We start from the raw sequence: 14,613 nt of genomic DNA on the forward strand, positions 1-14,613 counted from the left end.
GCTATGTTTGTCTTATGTTTATTTACTGTTGAGTTTATTATCATGCCCAAGTACGTATAGTGAGGTACAGGTACAATGAAAATCTCACAGCAGCACCAGGCTACACACAAAATCATAAATTCTATATGACTGAAAAGAAAAAGCTTCCACAATATCCCTCCCTCATGCTTTACATTTCATTCCTCCTTTCTTTCCTTAACTGACACCCCTTTTTATCTTTAGCCTTTGTCACTTACTCCACCTATCTGCCAATGGCCCCCTCACCAGGATGCGCCAATCACTTGCCAGGTTTGCCCTCCCCATCTCTCTTTTCTCTAGCTTCCCCCCTCCCAACTGCTCCATCAGTCCGAAGAAGGGTCCCAACCAGAAACGTCTGTCCATTCCCTTTGCAGATGCTGCCTGATTGGCTGAGTTCCTTCAGCACTTTGCAGATACTGAAATCTTGTGCAAAAAAAGTTTCTTGTGCCTCCAGTGAGGAGACGTTGTTACTGATCCGTGATATCTCTGTATTAAGACAAAATAGAACATGCAGTCGTTAAACATTGTCAAAGCACGAGTCCTTAAATTAAAGTTAACAACATTTTGTAATCCATTGATTGAACATCCCTTTTCTTTCCAGATTTCAATAGCGTTGAAGCATTGGAAATGTAATGGCTCATAAAATGTTACAGAATACTTATAGAACTGAAAAAAAATGTATACAAGTATGGTTCAAACCCACACTAAATCACACAGCTGCCTGCCATTACTCATTGTGCTCCTGGTCTTTGGCTTTGCTCCATTTCCCTCCCTGCCTCGTTCTTATCACTGGCCTTGCCCCATTTCCTTCCTCGCCTCTCCCCAGTCCTGGTGACTGGCCTTCCCTATTGCCCTCCTCCTGCCTCCATCACTGGGCTTCTGGTATCGCCCACTTGCCAAGCAAAAGAACTCAATAACGTGATAACATTATCTCCATTGCCCTCCTTGCGATTTTCTGATCCTGGTCACTGGTCTTGCCCCATTGCCCGCCTCCCCTCACTCACTGTTGCCCTCCTCACTTCTCCCTGCTCTTCCCCATTGCCCTCCTCCCCTCTCATTGCTCCTGGTCACTGATGCCCTCCTCCCTTCTCTCTGTCCCTTTGGTCTCCTCCCCTCTCTCACTGTCACTGGCCTTGCCCCATTGCTCTCCTCCCCTTTCACTGGCTTTGCACCCATTGCCCTCCGCCCCTGTCACTGGTGCCCCCCCACCTGCTCCCTGGCCTTGGCAATTGCCCCCCACCACTCTCCGACCTTGGTGCCCCCCATCCCTTTCCCTGTCCCCATTGCCACCCTCCTGTCACTGTTGCCCTCTTTCTGCTACTGGCCTTGCCCATTGGCCTCCACCCCTCTCCCTGTTCCTGGTGCTCCCCACCCCTCTCCCCCATTGCCCACTCCCTGCTCCTGGCCTTGCCCATTGCCCCCCCCCCACCCACCCCCCTGTTCCTGGCCTTGCCCATTGCTCCCCCCCCCCCCCCATCTCCCTGTCCCTGGTGCTCCCCATTGCCCTCTCCCCCATTGCCCTCTCCCTGCCCTTGGCCTTGCCCATTGCCCTCTCCCTGGCCTTACCCATCTCCCCCTGTCACTGGTGCTCCCCATTGCCCTCTCCTGGCCTTGCCCATTGCCCCTGTGTGTTGTGCCACCAGAGGCGGGCGAGGTGCGTCGGCGGCGGCTCCCTGCCTGCTGCCCTCTGGCGGTTGCCCTGCCGGCTGCAGCCTGCCCTTTACTTCCTGTTTTAGCGGGGCCGGGGATCGCTCGCTCGGTGCGGCGCCGCTTGGACCCCCTCTCCTCCCCTTCTCTCCCACCGCCGCCCTTTGTCTCCGGGACCCGGTGATCTGATGGATTTCACGTAGTGGAGGCGCGCCGCCATTTTTGCAGCGTTCTGTGCTGTTCGTGGCGCCGGGGGCGGCTCCCCCTCCCTCCCTCCCTCCCTCCCTCCCTCCCTCTCTCCCTCTCTCTCTCCCGGCGGTGTCGCTGCTCCTTGTTCTCTCCGCCCGGGACCATGGCCGCCGCCTTCGAGCGGCCAACTTTCTGTTGCTGCCGCAAAGTTGTGAACGGCTCGAGTAAGAGCGAGGAGCGGAGCCGGGCCCGGCCCCGGGGACCCCCCTGCCCCGTCGACATCGCGTCCGCCTCCAACTTCCAGCATTTCGAGCTGCGGCACTTGCACCTGGAGCTGGAGGTGAACTTCGTGCGGCGGCAGATCGAGGCGGTGGAGGTGCTGGACCTGGTGAGTCTGGAGCCCGCCACCCGGAGCCTGGTCCTTGACTCGCACCAGTCGCTGCTCATCCGCTCCGTCAGCGCCAAGTGCTCGTGTAACTCGGCCCACAACAGCTGGCCGCTCAGCCACAGGCTCGACCCCTTCACCGACTATGGCTCGTCGCTGGTGATAACGCTGCCGGCTGCCATCAAAGCCCACACCAACTTCCAGATCATCATCAAGTACACGACGGCGGACGGGCCGGCGGTAAGTCAGTGCACAACTAACTCCTGCCCAACTTCCCCACTCAGGTCGGAGTCAGGCGCACACTTGCACCAGGTTGTTCAGCACACACACCATCTGCAGCCAGTGGCACTTTATTTTATAGTTGGGTGTAATTTTCAAAATATGTCAGAACACAAATTCATAAGTTCTGGAAAATAACTGCTTCTCGTTCATAATCTGGACATGTGACAAGGACTTTCTGTTTCACCAAACCCCATCCAAAATACGAAAATTAGTACTCAGGCAAATTTTTACAAAACTTCTAAGATATTATCTATGAGGTATAGTGTCTGGAACTAGTCTTGCTTTGGAGAACTTCATGACACTGCTACGTTACTTAGGATGCCAAAACATATCTTGCAGAACAATGTTTTATCACATCATTGAGTTCTATAGTTTGGCAAGTGTGCGATACCCAGTTAAGTCTTATGAAGATTCATTTCTGTAGTAACACTTGCGACATCAATTGACATTTGAAACAAACGGAAAGGAATAAAGTCTTTTTTCCATTATTTACCTTTATATAAATTTAAAAAAACATATTTGCATCGTGATGGAGTACTGCATCAGGGAATACAATTATATTATTTTAACAGCATGGTTAATGTTTGATAATGATGGCACTTTATGGTTTAATTTTCAAAATATGTCAGAACACAAATTCATAAGTTCTACAGCTATTCAGTAACATAATTTGTTACATCAACGAAAGAGCAAAATTATTTAGCCTGGAAACATAGAAACAAACCATTTGGTCCAACTCATCAATGCTGACCAATGGGCATTCTTCCATACACACTCCTGGGCCTGCCACCTTTGCAGGCAGCTTTTTGAAAAAGTCCCTTTTTATTTTTACCCTGGAAGACCCTTACTTTGACAGCTACTATCAATTCTGCCACTGGGATTGCATGCCCTATGCATGATACAATTTATAATCCCTCCTTTGTCCCCTGGTTGATGAACATTGTCTTTCGTTACTCAACTTTGAATATCTGTACTGAATCTCCTTTTAGCTTTCTCTATTCTAGTGGAATAACTCCCAGTTTCTTTTGTTTTGTAGGCTTGGTATCATTGTAGTAATTCCCTTTTGTTCTATGTGCAAGGCCTTGCCTTGTTTTCTAACACGATGCTCAAAATGTTTGCAGTTATATCTGTTGTTTAATCAGTGATGTGTATGCTTTTTGCATTTGTCTTTTGCATCCAGTGTTTAAAACCGAGCATTCCTTTTAATATTTTGGCCAGTTTATTAGGTTGTCTTCACACTTTTAAAGATCTGAATTATGGGTAACTTGTGAGGCTGTTGACAACATTTTTTCCCCCTGGTGAAGATGAATTTGCATATTCAACCAACACTTTAAGCTAAAGTACAAAGAAAGTGCATTTTAAAAAAAAATCCACAATGAGTGTGTCAGCTCTACTGCTGTGAACCCACACGTTCCACCTTTCCTAACAGGTCACTTTTTAGATAGTGAGAGAATCTAGATAGAAATATAGGAGTGTGGCGAAGATAAATGATCAGCAATGCTTATTGAATAGTGGTATTTATTCACAAAATGTTGGAGTAACTCAGCAGGTCAGGCAGCATCTCGGGAGAGAAGGAATGGGTAACGTTTTGGGTCGAGACCCTTCTTCAGAGTGATCCACTTTATTGAATAGTGGAGCAGGTGGAAGGGGCCAAATGGTCTATTGATTATGTTTCTTTGGTTCTTGTGGTCCTAAAGTAATTCTTTCTTTGTATTTTATTATGTTGAAACTGGAAATCGATCTGAACTATTGACTTAAATAAAACACTCTTAATTGTAATATTTCCAGACTAAGGGCCTTATTCTTCCATGTGTTTTACAGTGGTGAGCTTGAAGTCCACACCCAGAAGCTCTGACTAAGTGCTGTGGGAAAATTTACTGTACCTCAAAATGTTCCCACCTGCATCAGGATATCCAATGGACATCTCTTCCCCACCTCACTCACCATCCCAGAAAACTAGTTTGATATTAACATTGAAATGCAACCAATCAAACTGCCTCCTACCCAACTGCCTCAAATGTGCTAACTGTTAATGCACTGAACTCCATATGTGAGTCTTGCCATGCAACAACACTGACCAACAATTCTATTCAAATTCTTGAAATAACTAGAGTAGGGGAATGACTGCCCCTCGAACCTCCTTTCTTAGTAAATCAGTATATTTCTGCTTGAATTCTGTTTGCCCAACTTTGATTCATTTTCTGGTTATTCTAGCCTAACAGCAAATCTTGGACTTAATAAACTTCTATTGTTGTCATCTGCCATCTTGTCTCAGGGTTATAGAAAGGATTCCAATTTGTTTGTCTTTGCGTTAGTAAGGAGTTCCAAATTTTGGTCTTCATTGGCCTATCTCTAATTTTATAATACATTACTCTGTAATTTGCCATAGAGAACATTTTTTTGTTCAGTATACCTCCTGTCTAATTCTAAAAGCATTGTAAACACCTCTCTCAGGTCACCCTGCTATCTTCTAAATTCACGGGCGTCATACCTGCCTCTATATTTGTGCAATTTGCCTTTCCACTGTATCCATTATTTTGATGAATCTGCATTGTACCCACTTACTCCATGGTTTTAGTACTCTATGCTAAATGTAGTGCTCAGCAGAAGATGTGGAATTTCAAGTGGGGCCGGACAAGGCTTAACCCAAAAGAAATAGAACTTAGAAACAAGAAACTGCAGATGCTGGTTTATACAAAAGGACACAACGTGCTTGAGTAACTCAGCGGGTCTGGCAGCATCTCTGGAGAACATAGATAGGCAGCGTTTTGGGTTGGGGCCCTTCTTCAGTTTGAACTTCCTCCCCTTTATATTTCAGCTGCCCTAAGATTAACTTTCGTCGGATGTTTTGATAGTACGTTTTCCTATATATCTGTGAAGGACCTTAAAATACTTTGCTTCACATTAGGCAAGAACAGCAACAATGCAGAGGGGCCATGTCAAACCTTCACATCACAAGTTAGGCCACTGCAGGGGTAATTCTGATGACTACACGATATGGACGTCCCAGAAATGTGGCAGAAAAGATGAATTAAAATGTCTGCAGGGATGACGGATTTAATTTAGGAAGGTGAGGCAGGAGAGGGTGACAGTCGCCTACTAGGAGTAAAGAAAGTTGAGAGGAGATCTGATAATGTGCACAGGATCACGATGGTTCATTCGTTTATTGTGCTGAGATACAGAGAGAAACTATAATTTGCCTGCTATCCTGGCAAATCATACTGTGTATGAGTACATCAGGAAGCACAAAAGAGAAAATAGGCAGAAGCCAGAGTATAGTGTTACAGCTACAGAGAAAGTACACGGGTTCTAACTTGATATAAAGGTAAATAATGGTTATAACTGGAAGAAAGATTATTTATTCCTTTCTGTTTGTTTTCAAATGTCAGGTGATGTCGCAAGTGTTACTACAGAAATGAATCTTCATCAGACTTAACTGGGTATCGCGCACTTGCCATACTATGGAACACAATAATGTGATGACATTGTACCGCAAGACATATTTTGGCATCCTGAGTAACGTAACAGTGTCATGAAGTTATTCCCATCAGCAAATTATCCAAAGACAAAGTGGCACAAATGTAAAGTGTTTGGTGAAAGGTCAGAGAGGAAAATTACTTTTATATTTGAAGTGCAAAGAAGATAGAAAAGTACAGCACAAGAATAAGCTCCTTGGCCCACAGTATCTGTGATGAACGTGATGCCAAGATAACCTGATCTTGTCTGCTTGCATGTGATCCATATCACTCCATTCCCTGCATATCCATGTGCCAATCTAAACGCGTCCTAAATGTTATTATCGTATCTACCACCACAACCATCTCTGGCTGTGTGTTCCAGGTACCAACCACTCTGTGTGTGAAGAAAAAACACCCTCAACATCTCCTTTAAACATTTCCCCTTTTACCTTAAACTTTTTCCCTCTAGTCTTTGACCTTTCAATCCTGGGAAAAAGATTCTGACTGTCTATCCTATCTATGCCACTCATAATTGTATTTACTTCTATCAGGTCTTCCCTCAAACTCTGACATTCTAGAGAAAACAATCCGTTTGTCCATCCTCTCCTTGTAATTTATATCCCCTAGTCCAGACAGCATTCAGGCAAACGTCTTCTGCATGCTCTCCTAATCTCCTCATGGGGTAACCAAAACTGGATGCAATACTCCAAATGCAGCCTAACCAAAGTCTTTTTGAGTCGCATCATGACTTCCGAACTGTTGTATTCAATCCCCCAGATCAATGAAGGCTTTTCCTGATCTCTCCGTCTCCATCCTAGACTGATGTCTACTATAAACCACTGACTCCCACAGGTATCTGGACTACATCTCCTCCCACCTGCCTCTTTCAAGGACACCATCCCTCACTCTCAATTTCTCTCTCTCCGATGTCCTCTTTCATCAATGAACATGGTTTTGCCACCGTCGTTGTAGATGGACCTCTCACTCGTGTCGCCTTTGTGTACTACATTTCAGCTCTTGCTCACCTTGCCCCTAGACAGAACGAGGATAGAGTTCCCCTGGTCCTTACCTTTCATCCCCCCAGTCCCTGCATCCGACACATCATTCTCCGCCATTTTCGCCACCTTCAACGTGATCCTACCACCAGTCACATCTTCCCACTCTCACCCCTTTCCACTTTCTGCAAAGATCAATCCCTCTGCATCTCCTTGGTTCATTGTCTTTTTCCACCTAACCCCCTCCTTCCCAGTTACTTTCCCCAGCAACCACAGGAGATGTGACATCAGTCCTTATACCTCCTCCCTCGCATCCATCCAGGGACCCCAGCAGTCCTTCCAGATGAGGCAGAGGTTCACATGTGCCTGCTCAGGTGTTTGTGATGTGGCCTCCGTTACATTGTTGAAATGAAGCGTAAATTAAGTGACCGTGTTGTCGATCACTTGCGTTTGGTCCATGGAGGCTTGCTGGATCTTCTGGCTGCCAACCAGTATAACTCCCCTTCAAATTCTCATCTTGACCTTTCTGTCCTGGACCTCATCTATTGCCAGAGTGAGGCCACATGCTAGCTGGAAGAACAGCACCTCAAGTTCCGCTTGGGTAGCTTACAACCTAACAGTTTGAACATTGAATTCTCCAATTTTAGGTAGCGCCTCCCTTTTTTTTACCCCTCTCTTTCCTGTTCTCTCTCTCCCCCCCTCACCCCACCCAGATACGCACCCATTTCTCCCGCTATCTGCTCCCCTTAACCCTCCCAGCTTGACCCCTCCACTTATATCCCTTTCTCTAGCTTGACATTTTTCTCTTCTTCGCCTTAGTCCACCCATCTGCCAATTATGCCCCCCTCGCCTGTATCCACTGTCTCACTTGCCTGTCTTTGTCCTGCCCCACCTCCTTTCCAGCTTTCTCCTCCTACTAAAATCTGTTTGAAGAAGAATCCCGATCCAAAATGTTGCTTGTCCATGTTCTTGGGAGAGATGCTGCCTGATCCACTGAGCTATTCCAACATTTGTGTTTTACTCAAGGCTCCAGCATCTGCAGTTCCTTGTGCCTTGAGCATACCACAAGGCTCTTTAACACTCTTTTGATGTGTAACTACTTTCTGGGAGTTATGGACCTAGAACCCAAGATCTTTCTGCACATTAGTGCTAGTAAGGGTCTTACCATCAACCTTATACCTTCCCCTAACATTCAACCTCTCAAAGTGCAAGATCTCACACTTGCTCAGATGAAAGTCCTTCTACCACGTCTCTGCCCATTTTTGTATTTGATCTATATCCCACTGTATACTTTGACAGCCTTCCTTATTGTCCACAACTCCAGCAACCTCGGTATCATCTGCAAACTTACTAACTACCATCCATATTTCCATGCAAGTCATTTATATACAACACATACAACAGAAGTCCCAGCACAGATGTTTGCGGAATTCCACTGGTCACAGACCTCCAGCGATAATAACTTTCTTCTATCAAAACCCTCTGTTATCTATTAGAAACCACATCTGAATCCATATGTGTAAGAAGGAACTGCAGATGCTGGTTTAAACCGAAGACAGAAACAAAAAGTTGGAGTAATTCAGCGGGACAGGCAGCATCTCTGGAGAAGAAGGAATGAGTGACGTTTCGGGTTGAGACCGAGTCTGAAGAAGGGCCTCGACCCGAAACGTCACCCATTCCTTCTGTCCAGAGATGCTGCCTGTCCCGCTGAGTTACTCCAACATTTTGTGCCTAACTCTGAATCCATATGACCAAGTTACAGTAAATCCAATGCATCTTAGGTAGACACCAAATGCTGGAGTAGCTCAGCGGGTCAGGCAGCATCTCAGTGGAGAATCTTACACTGTTCTTACTCTTTTCGATCAGCCTACCTTGGGAGCTTTATCACAAAATGCTGGAGTAACTCAGCGGGTCAGGCAGCATCTCTGGAGAGAAGGAATGGGTGTCGTTTCGGGTCGAGACCCCTCTTCAGACTGACGTCAGGGGGGGCGGGACAAAGAAAGGAGAAAGGTGGAGACAGGAAGACAGTGGGAGAACTGGGAAGGGGGAGGGGAAGAAAGGGACAGAGGAGCTATCTAAAGTTAGAGGTCAACGTTCAAACCGCTGGGCTGTAAGCTGCCCAAGTGAAATAGGAGGTGCTGACCCGCTGAGTTACTTCAGCATTTTGTGATACCTTCGATTCGTACCAGCATCTGCAGTTATTTTCCTACACAACTTGGGAGTTTTATCATATGCTTTGTTAAAATACAAGTCGACGCCATCCATTTCCTGTCATCATTGATTATGGAGATCTTTGGCTGTCTGATGATGGAAACAGTCAGTTAAAGCTATGGAAAGGAAATTGGATTAGCACCAGGAAAATAATTTGCAGGGTTATGGGGGAAGACACACAAGGGCTAAATCAGCCTCCTACTGTGCCATAACATTTATCATACAAATGGAAGTTAGAAAATGCAGCTTTGGGAAAAATGGCAATCTTAAAGGAAAAAAAAGTGGAACAAAGTGGTAACAAGGTCCAGGAAGGAAATTACTGAGTGGAAGACTGCCAATGATGGGCTGATTAAATTCTGAGACAATTATTTTGGAGCGTTATAAGGCTAGAGGCGATTGCAAAGTTAGGATGGCCAAGAGCATGGAAGAATTTGAAAACTTAAATTACTTAGTTGGTGGTAGATGAATGGAATGGTGTGACCATGACAGTTTTGGATGATCTCAAGTTTATTAAAAGTAGAATAAGGGATTCACTATGGGGAAAAAAAGAAAAAAGTGCTAGAGCCGGGCAGCATCTTGGGAGAACATGGATAGGTGATGTTTTGGGTCGGGACCCTTTAGATCTAAAACATCACCCATCCATGTTCTTCAAAGATGCTGCCTGATCTGCTGAGACACACTTGGTGTCTTTTTTGTATACCAGCATCTGCAGTTCCTTGTTTAAGGAATTTATTGGAGTCTTCTGGTGAACAATTAACAAAAATAGGCCCAAAAAGCAGGAGTAAGGCAGCACTTCACACAGCATCTCTGGAGAAAAGGAATAGGTGACATTTTGGGTTGAGACCTTTCTTCAGACTGGGGTGGGGGGGGGGGGGGGCGTGATGATAAAGGAAACAGGCCATTGTTAGCTGTGTGCTGGGTGAGAACGAGCACAGACAATGAGACTCAACAAGACGACCTTGAAGTTAGTACGACTTAGGTGGGGGAGGGATGGAGAGAGACGGGATGCAGGGGTTACTTGAAGGTAGAGAAATCCATATTCACACCGCTGGGTTGTAAGCTGCCTAAGTAAAATATGAGATGCAGTTCCTCCAATTTGCATTTAGCCTAACTCTGAAAATGGAGGAGACCTAGGACAGAAAGGTCAGTGTGGGAATGGGAAGGGAAATTAAAGTGTTTGGCAACCGGGAGATCAGGTAGGTTCAGACAGACTGAGCGAAGATGTTCACGAAACAATCGCCCGATTTATGTTTGGTCTCGCCAATGTATAAGAGTCCAACAGATACTGTAGATGAGGTTGGAGGATGTGCAAGTGGAAGGTACACCTGCAACCGCAGGAGATGCAACACCTGTCCCTATACCTCCTCCATCGACTCTGCCTAGGGACCTCGACAGACCTTTCAGGCTAGGCAGAGGTGCACGCACCTCCAACCTCATCTACTGTATCCGTTGTTCAAGATGTGGACTCTTATACAGCAGTGAGACCAAACATAGATTGGGCAATCATTTCGCTGAACACCTTCGCTCAGTCCACCTGAACCAACCTGATCTCCCAGTTGCCAAACACTATAAATCTTCGGTTTAAACAAGCATTGGGGTTCCTTCCTGTACAATTAACAAATGTAGAGACAATCATCATTATAACTGTAAACTGCTGTTTGGTTACTCATTGTGTTCAGATTGTGACCCTTATGTTTTAATTAAGGGTAGAAAGCAGAAATCATGCTGATCAGATAGAGCTGCTGTATGATACATAATCAGTTGGCTAAATGAAGAAGAGATGCATTTAGCATGGCCTAACTCAATGGTAAAACAGATCCCAGTGACAGATTAATCCACTTTGTGTAGAATTATAATTAATGGCAGACAAAGACATGACAATGAAAAGCACACAAACAGAACAGACTATGATTAGTGTGTAGGTAGGAACTGCAGACTGAACTGTAGTTCAGTCTGATGAAGGGTCTCGGCCCGAAACATCGCCCATTCCTTCTCTCCCGAGATGCTGCCTGACCTGCTGAGTTACTCCAGCATTTTGTGAATAAATACCTTCGATTTGTACCAGCATCTGCAGTTATTTTCTTATACTACTTGTTGCTCCATTGCGATTTCTCCTCAAGGTATGTCCACTTTGAAGAAGTTCTCCTGTCTTCGACGAGAGTTTAGCAACATGCTCTCTCGCTGCTCCCCCATCAGTCTGAAGAAGGGTCTCGACCCGAAACGTCGCCCATTCCTTCTCTCCCGAGATGCTGCCTGACCTGCTGAGTTACTCCAGCATTTTGTGAATAGGAACTGCAGATGTTGGTTTACATTGAATATAGCCACAAAATGCTGGAGTAACTCTGAAGTCTTCCAGTCTGAAGAAGGGTCTCGACCCGAAACATCACTCATTCCTTCTATCCAGAGATGCTGCCTGTCTGGCTGAGTTACTCCAGCATTTGGTCTCCATCATACTACTGATGTGTACATACAGTTATGGGTTCCGGGTCTGACTCTCTGACAGGTTACAGAAATAAGGTTTACTTTGTTATTAAATTCAGATTGAAGTTAATCAATTCTATTTGATGTAAGCACTTACGGACATGATGGCCAACTGAATTTCTGGAGTTGCACGTGTAGTTACTCATTCATTTCAAATGTATACAAGATGGGGCAAATGTATACAAATGGGGCAAATAGGATGAAAATTGTGAGATCAGACGATTTGTCTCTGGCAATGTGGCATCATTTTCCATCAAAAAAGTAAATTTGATCCATTTGATAGAAATGTGGTTGCATTTGATTCATTTGCGCTGTTTTTCCTTTGTACACGAAGAGCTTCATTTCTTGACAAAGTGGAGTAATTCAAAATTCAATTTATTTCAGTTTTTAAAATTTGATAATGATAAAAATACTCATAAGCAATCCTTGTTATGATTATAGGCTGGTGCTGAAATTTTTTTTGTGAGATATTCTTTTCTTTTCTTGGAGTAGTTAATAATGTCAGAGTCACCCAACGCCACCTTGCTTGACGTTATAACACTTAGCACTCATTCAAGCATTTACACATTTCTGAATTGCAGCCTTAGTTTTATTCAACTCCAGTGTTCCTCATGTTTCACACTGCACACTGGTGCTGTCTGGTGTAGGTGGAGCATGCATTCACAGCTTCATGAGAGGAACTGAGACAACTCTGCAGGACCTACCTGCTTTGGTACATTTCTGTTATAAAGCGTAACACAAGTGCTCCTTATTTTTTTAAACCATGTAACCATATTTTATGATTTGCCCCACACTTACCTGAAAATATTTTTTTGATGGCAGCTTCCTGAATTAAGACTTCTCCATAGTGATTAGTTCTTTCAATTTTAAATGACCATGGAACCGGTCCACAGAAATCTCTTGAGAGCCCAGTCTTTCTCACAGGTGTGGGAGCTGTCAGAACTGTCAATATACCTGACTTTCATAAACTTTCCATAAAAAATAATCTCACAATTACAATTAAAACCAAAATGCTTGAAAATAATAGAAAACTTCAACAAGCATTTTTAAATTTAAATTAACGCAATCGTATCAAAAGTGTGTAAAACGGTTGCCTCGCAGAGTGTCCTTGCCATTTAAATTAGTGTAGTCTCTTAACCTGCACCATGTTAAAGCTACACCAACGATAGGTCCTGTTTCTATCCTGAAGCGGGTTCAGTGGACAAATCTCCCACTAAATATTGGGATGTTTAGTTTTGAGAGAACAGAGTGGAAACAGGCCCTTCGACTCACCGAGTCCATGCTGACCAATGATCACCTGTACACAAGTTCTATACATTAGGTACAATTTTATAGAAGCCAATTAACAAGCTTTGTACAGAGTTAGCATGAATGTGTCAGGAAACAGTTGGGATTGAACCTGGGTCTCTGCAGCATCTCTACCAGTGTGCTATTGTGCCACCTTTTAAACATTTAGTTTTGTTTAGAGACACAGCATGGAAACAGATTACTCGGCCCACCGAGTCCACACCAACCATCGATCATCCATTCACACTCATTCCATGTTATCCCACCTTCTCATCAACTCCCTAAACACCAGGGGCAATTTACAGAGGCCAATTAACCTACAAACCTGCATGTCTTTGGGATGTGGGAGGAAACCGGAACGTATAAGATTATTAAGGGGTTGGACACGTTAGAGGCAGGAAACATGTTCCCAATGTTGGGGGAGTCCAGAACAAGGGGCCACAGTTTAAGAATAAGGGGAAGGCCATTTAGAACTGAGATGAGGAAAAACTTTTTCAGTCAGAGAGTTGTGAATCTGGAATTCTCTGCCTCAGAAGGCAGTGGAGGCCAATTCTCTGAATGCATTCAAGAGAGATCTAGATAGAGCTCTTAAGGATAGCGGAGTCAGGGGGTATGGGGACAAGACAGGAACGGGGTACTGATTGAGAGTGATCAGCCATGATCACATTGAATGGCGGTGCTGGCTCGAAGGGCCGAATGGCCTGCTCCTGCACCTATTGTCTATTGAAACCCACATGATCCCAAAGAGAACATGCAAACTCCACACAGGACCCGGGTTTCCAGCGCTGTGAGGCAGCAGCTCTTCCAGCTGCGCCTCTGTGCCGCCTACAATATTCCATTGCAGGAGGTTAGTGTGTAGCCAGGAAAGTAGTGTTGAGAACCTGTGAAGAATTTGGGACTTCTATTTTCAAGGGTGAATCCTGGCCTTCTTGACAGGTACAGTGAGAACTAACGTCAGTACCCATTGTGTGTCTTGGCATCTTCCAGGAAAATCTAAGATATTCTTTACAAATAGCTATACCAGATTTTGTTTGATTGTTCTTCTTTGTATAGCCGTTTGCAAATCTGCCATGTTACACAAAAATATAATTGGAAGTTGATGGTGTAAGAAATCTGCCTTAGTTAATGGATTTAACATTAGAAACCCTTTTTCAAAATATGAATTAATCTTTTCATTTGGACTGTGAAATAATTAGATATTTAACCTTGTTACTAGGGTAACACCTGTTAATTTTGAGCTAATTGCTTATAGGTTTAACTTTATGATTATCTCATGTACAGTGAACAGCTTTGTTTTGCATGCAAAGCAGTTCATATATCATATATACCATAAATAGATACAATCAAGTCTAACTCAAGTATAATGGATGGAGCGAAGGAAAAGATACAATGCAGAATATAGTTCTCTTGATGTATACTTTATTGACTCAGGTTTTCCAGTGTGTCACGGCAGATGTTTATGTGCCTGCAACTGAGGTATCACTCCCAATATCATATAAAATATTAGTCTTTGACATCTGCAATTCATGTTTTGGTTTTGTTTGTGTTCCCATTGAAGATGAGGTGAAGAGCCTGAATCACTGTTCACTTCATACAGTATGTTACAGTACCAGCTCTCTCTTAATAGTGCTGGCTGCTGGCATTCAAAGCATCATGTAAG

The 14,613-nt window shown here is 44.4% G+C and overlaps 1 protein-coding gene across 3 annotated transcripts in view; it reads left to right on the forward strand.

Moving 5' to 3' along the window:
• Positions 1 to 1,760: 1,760 nt before the first annotated feature.
• The window catches only part of rnpepl1 (arginyl aminopeptidase like 1), a 54,443-nt gene continuing 41,590 nt past the window's right edge, over positions 1,761 to 14,613 (forward strand). For all 3 annotated transcript variants that reach the window (XM_078410231.1, XM_078410233.1, XM_078410232.1), the window contains exon 1: positions 1,761 to 2,479. In XM_078410231.1, coding sequence (XP_078266357.1) covers positions 2,018 to 2,479 — 462 coding nt within the window. In that variant the 5' untranslated portion in view covers positions 1,761 to 2,017. The remainder of the gene's footprint in view (positions 2,480 to 14,613) is intronic.

This window comes from Rhinoraja longicauda, chromosome 13 (assembly GCF_053455715.1).
Source record: "Rhinoraja longicauda isolate Sanriku21f chromosome 13, sRhiLon1.1, whole genome shotgun sequence".
NCBI lineage: Eukaryota > Metazoa > Chordata > Chondrichthyes > Rajiformes > Arhynchobatidae > Rhinoraja > Rhinoraja longicauda.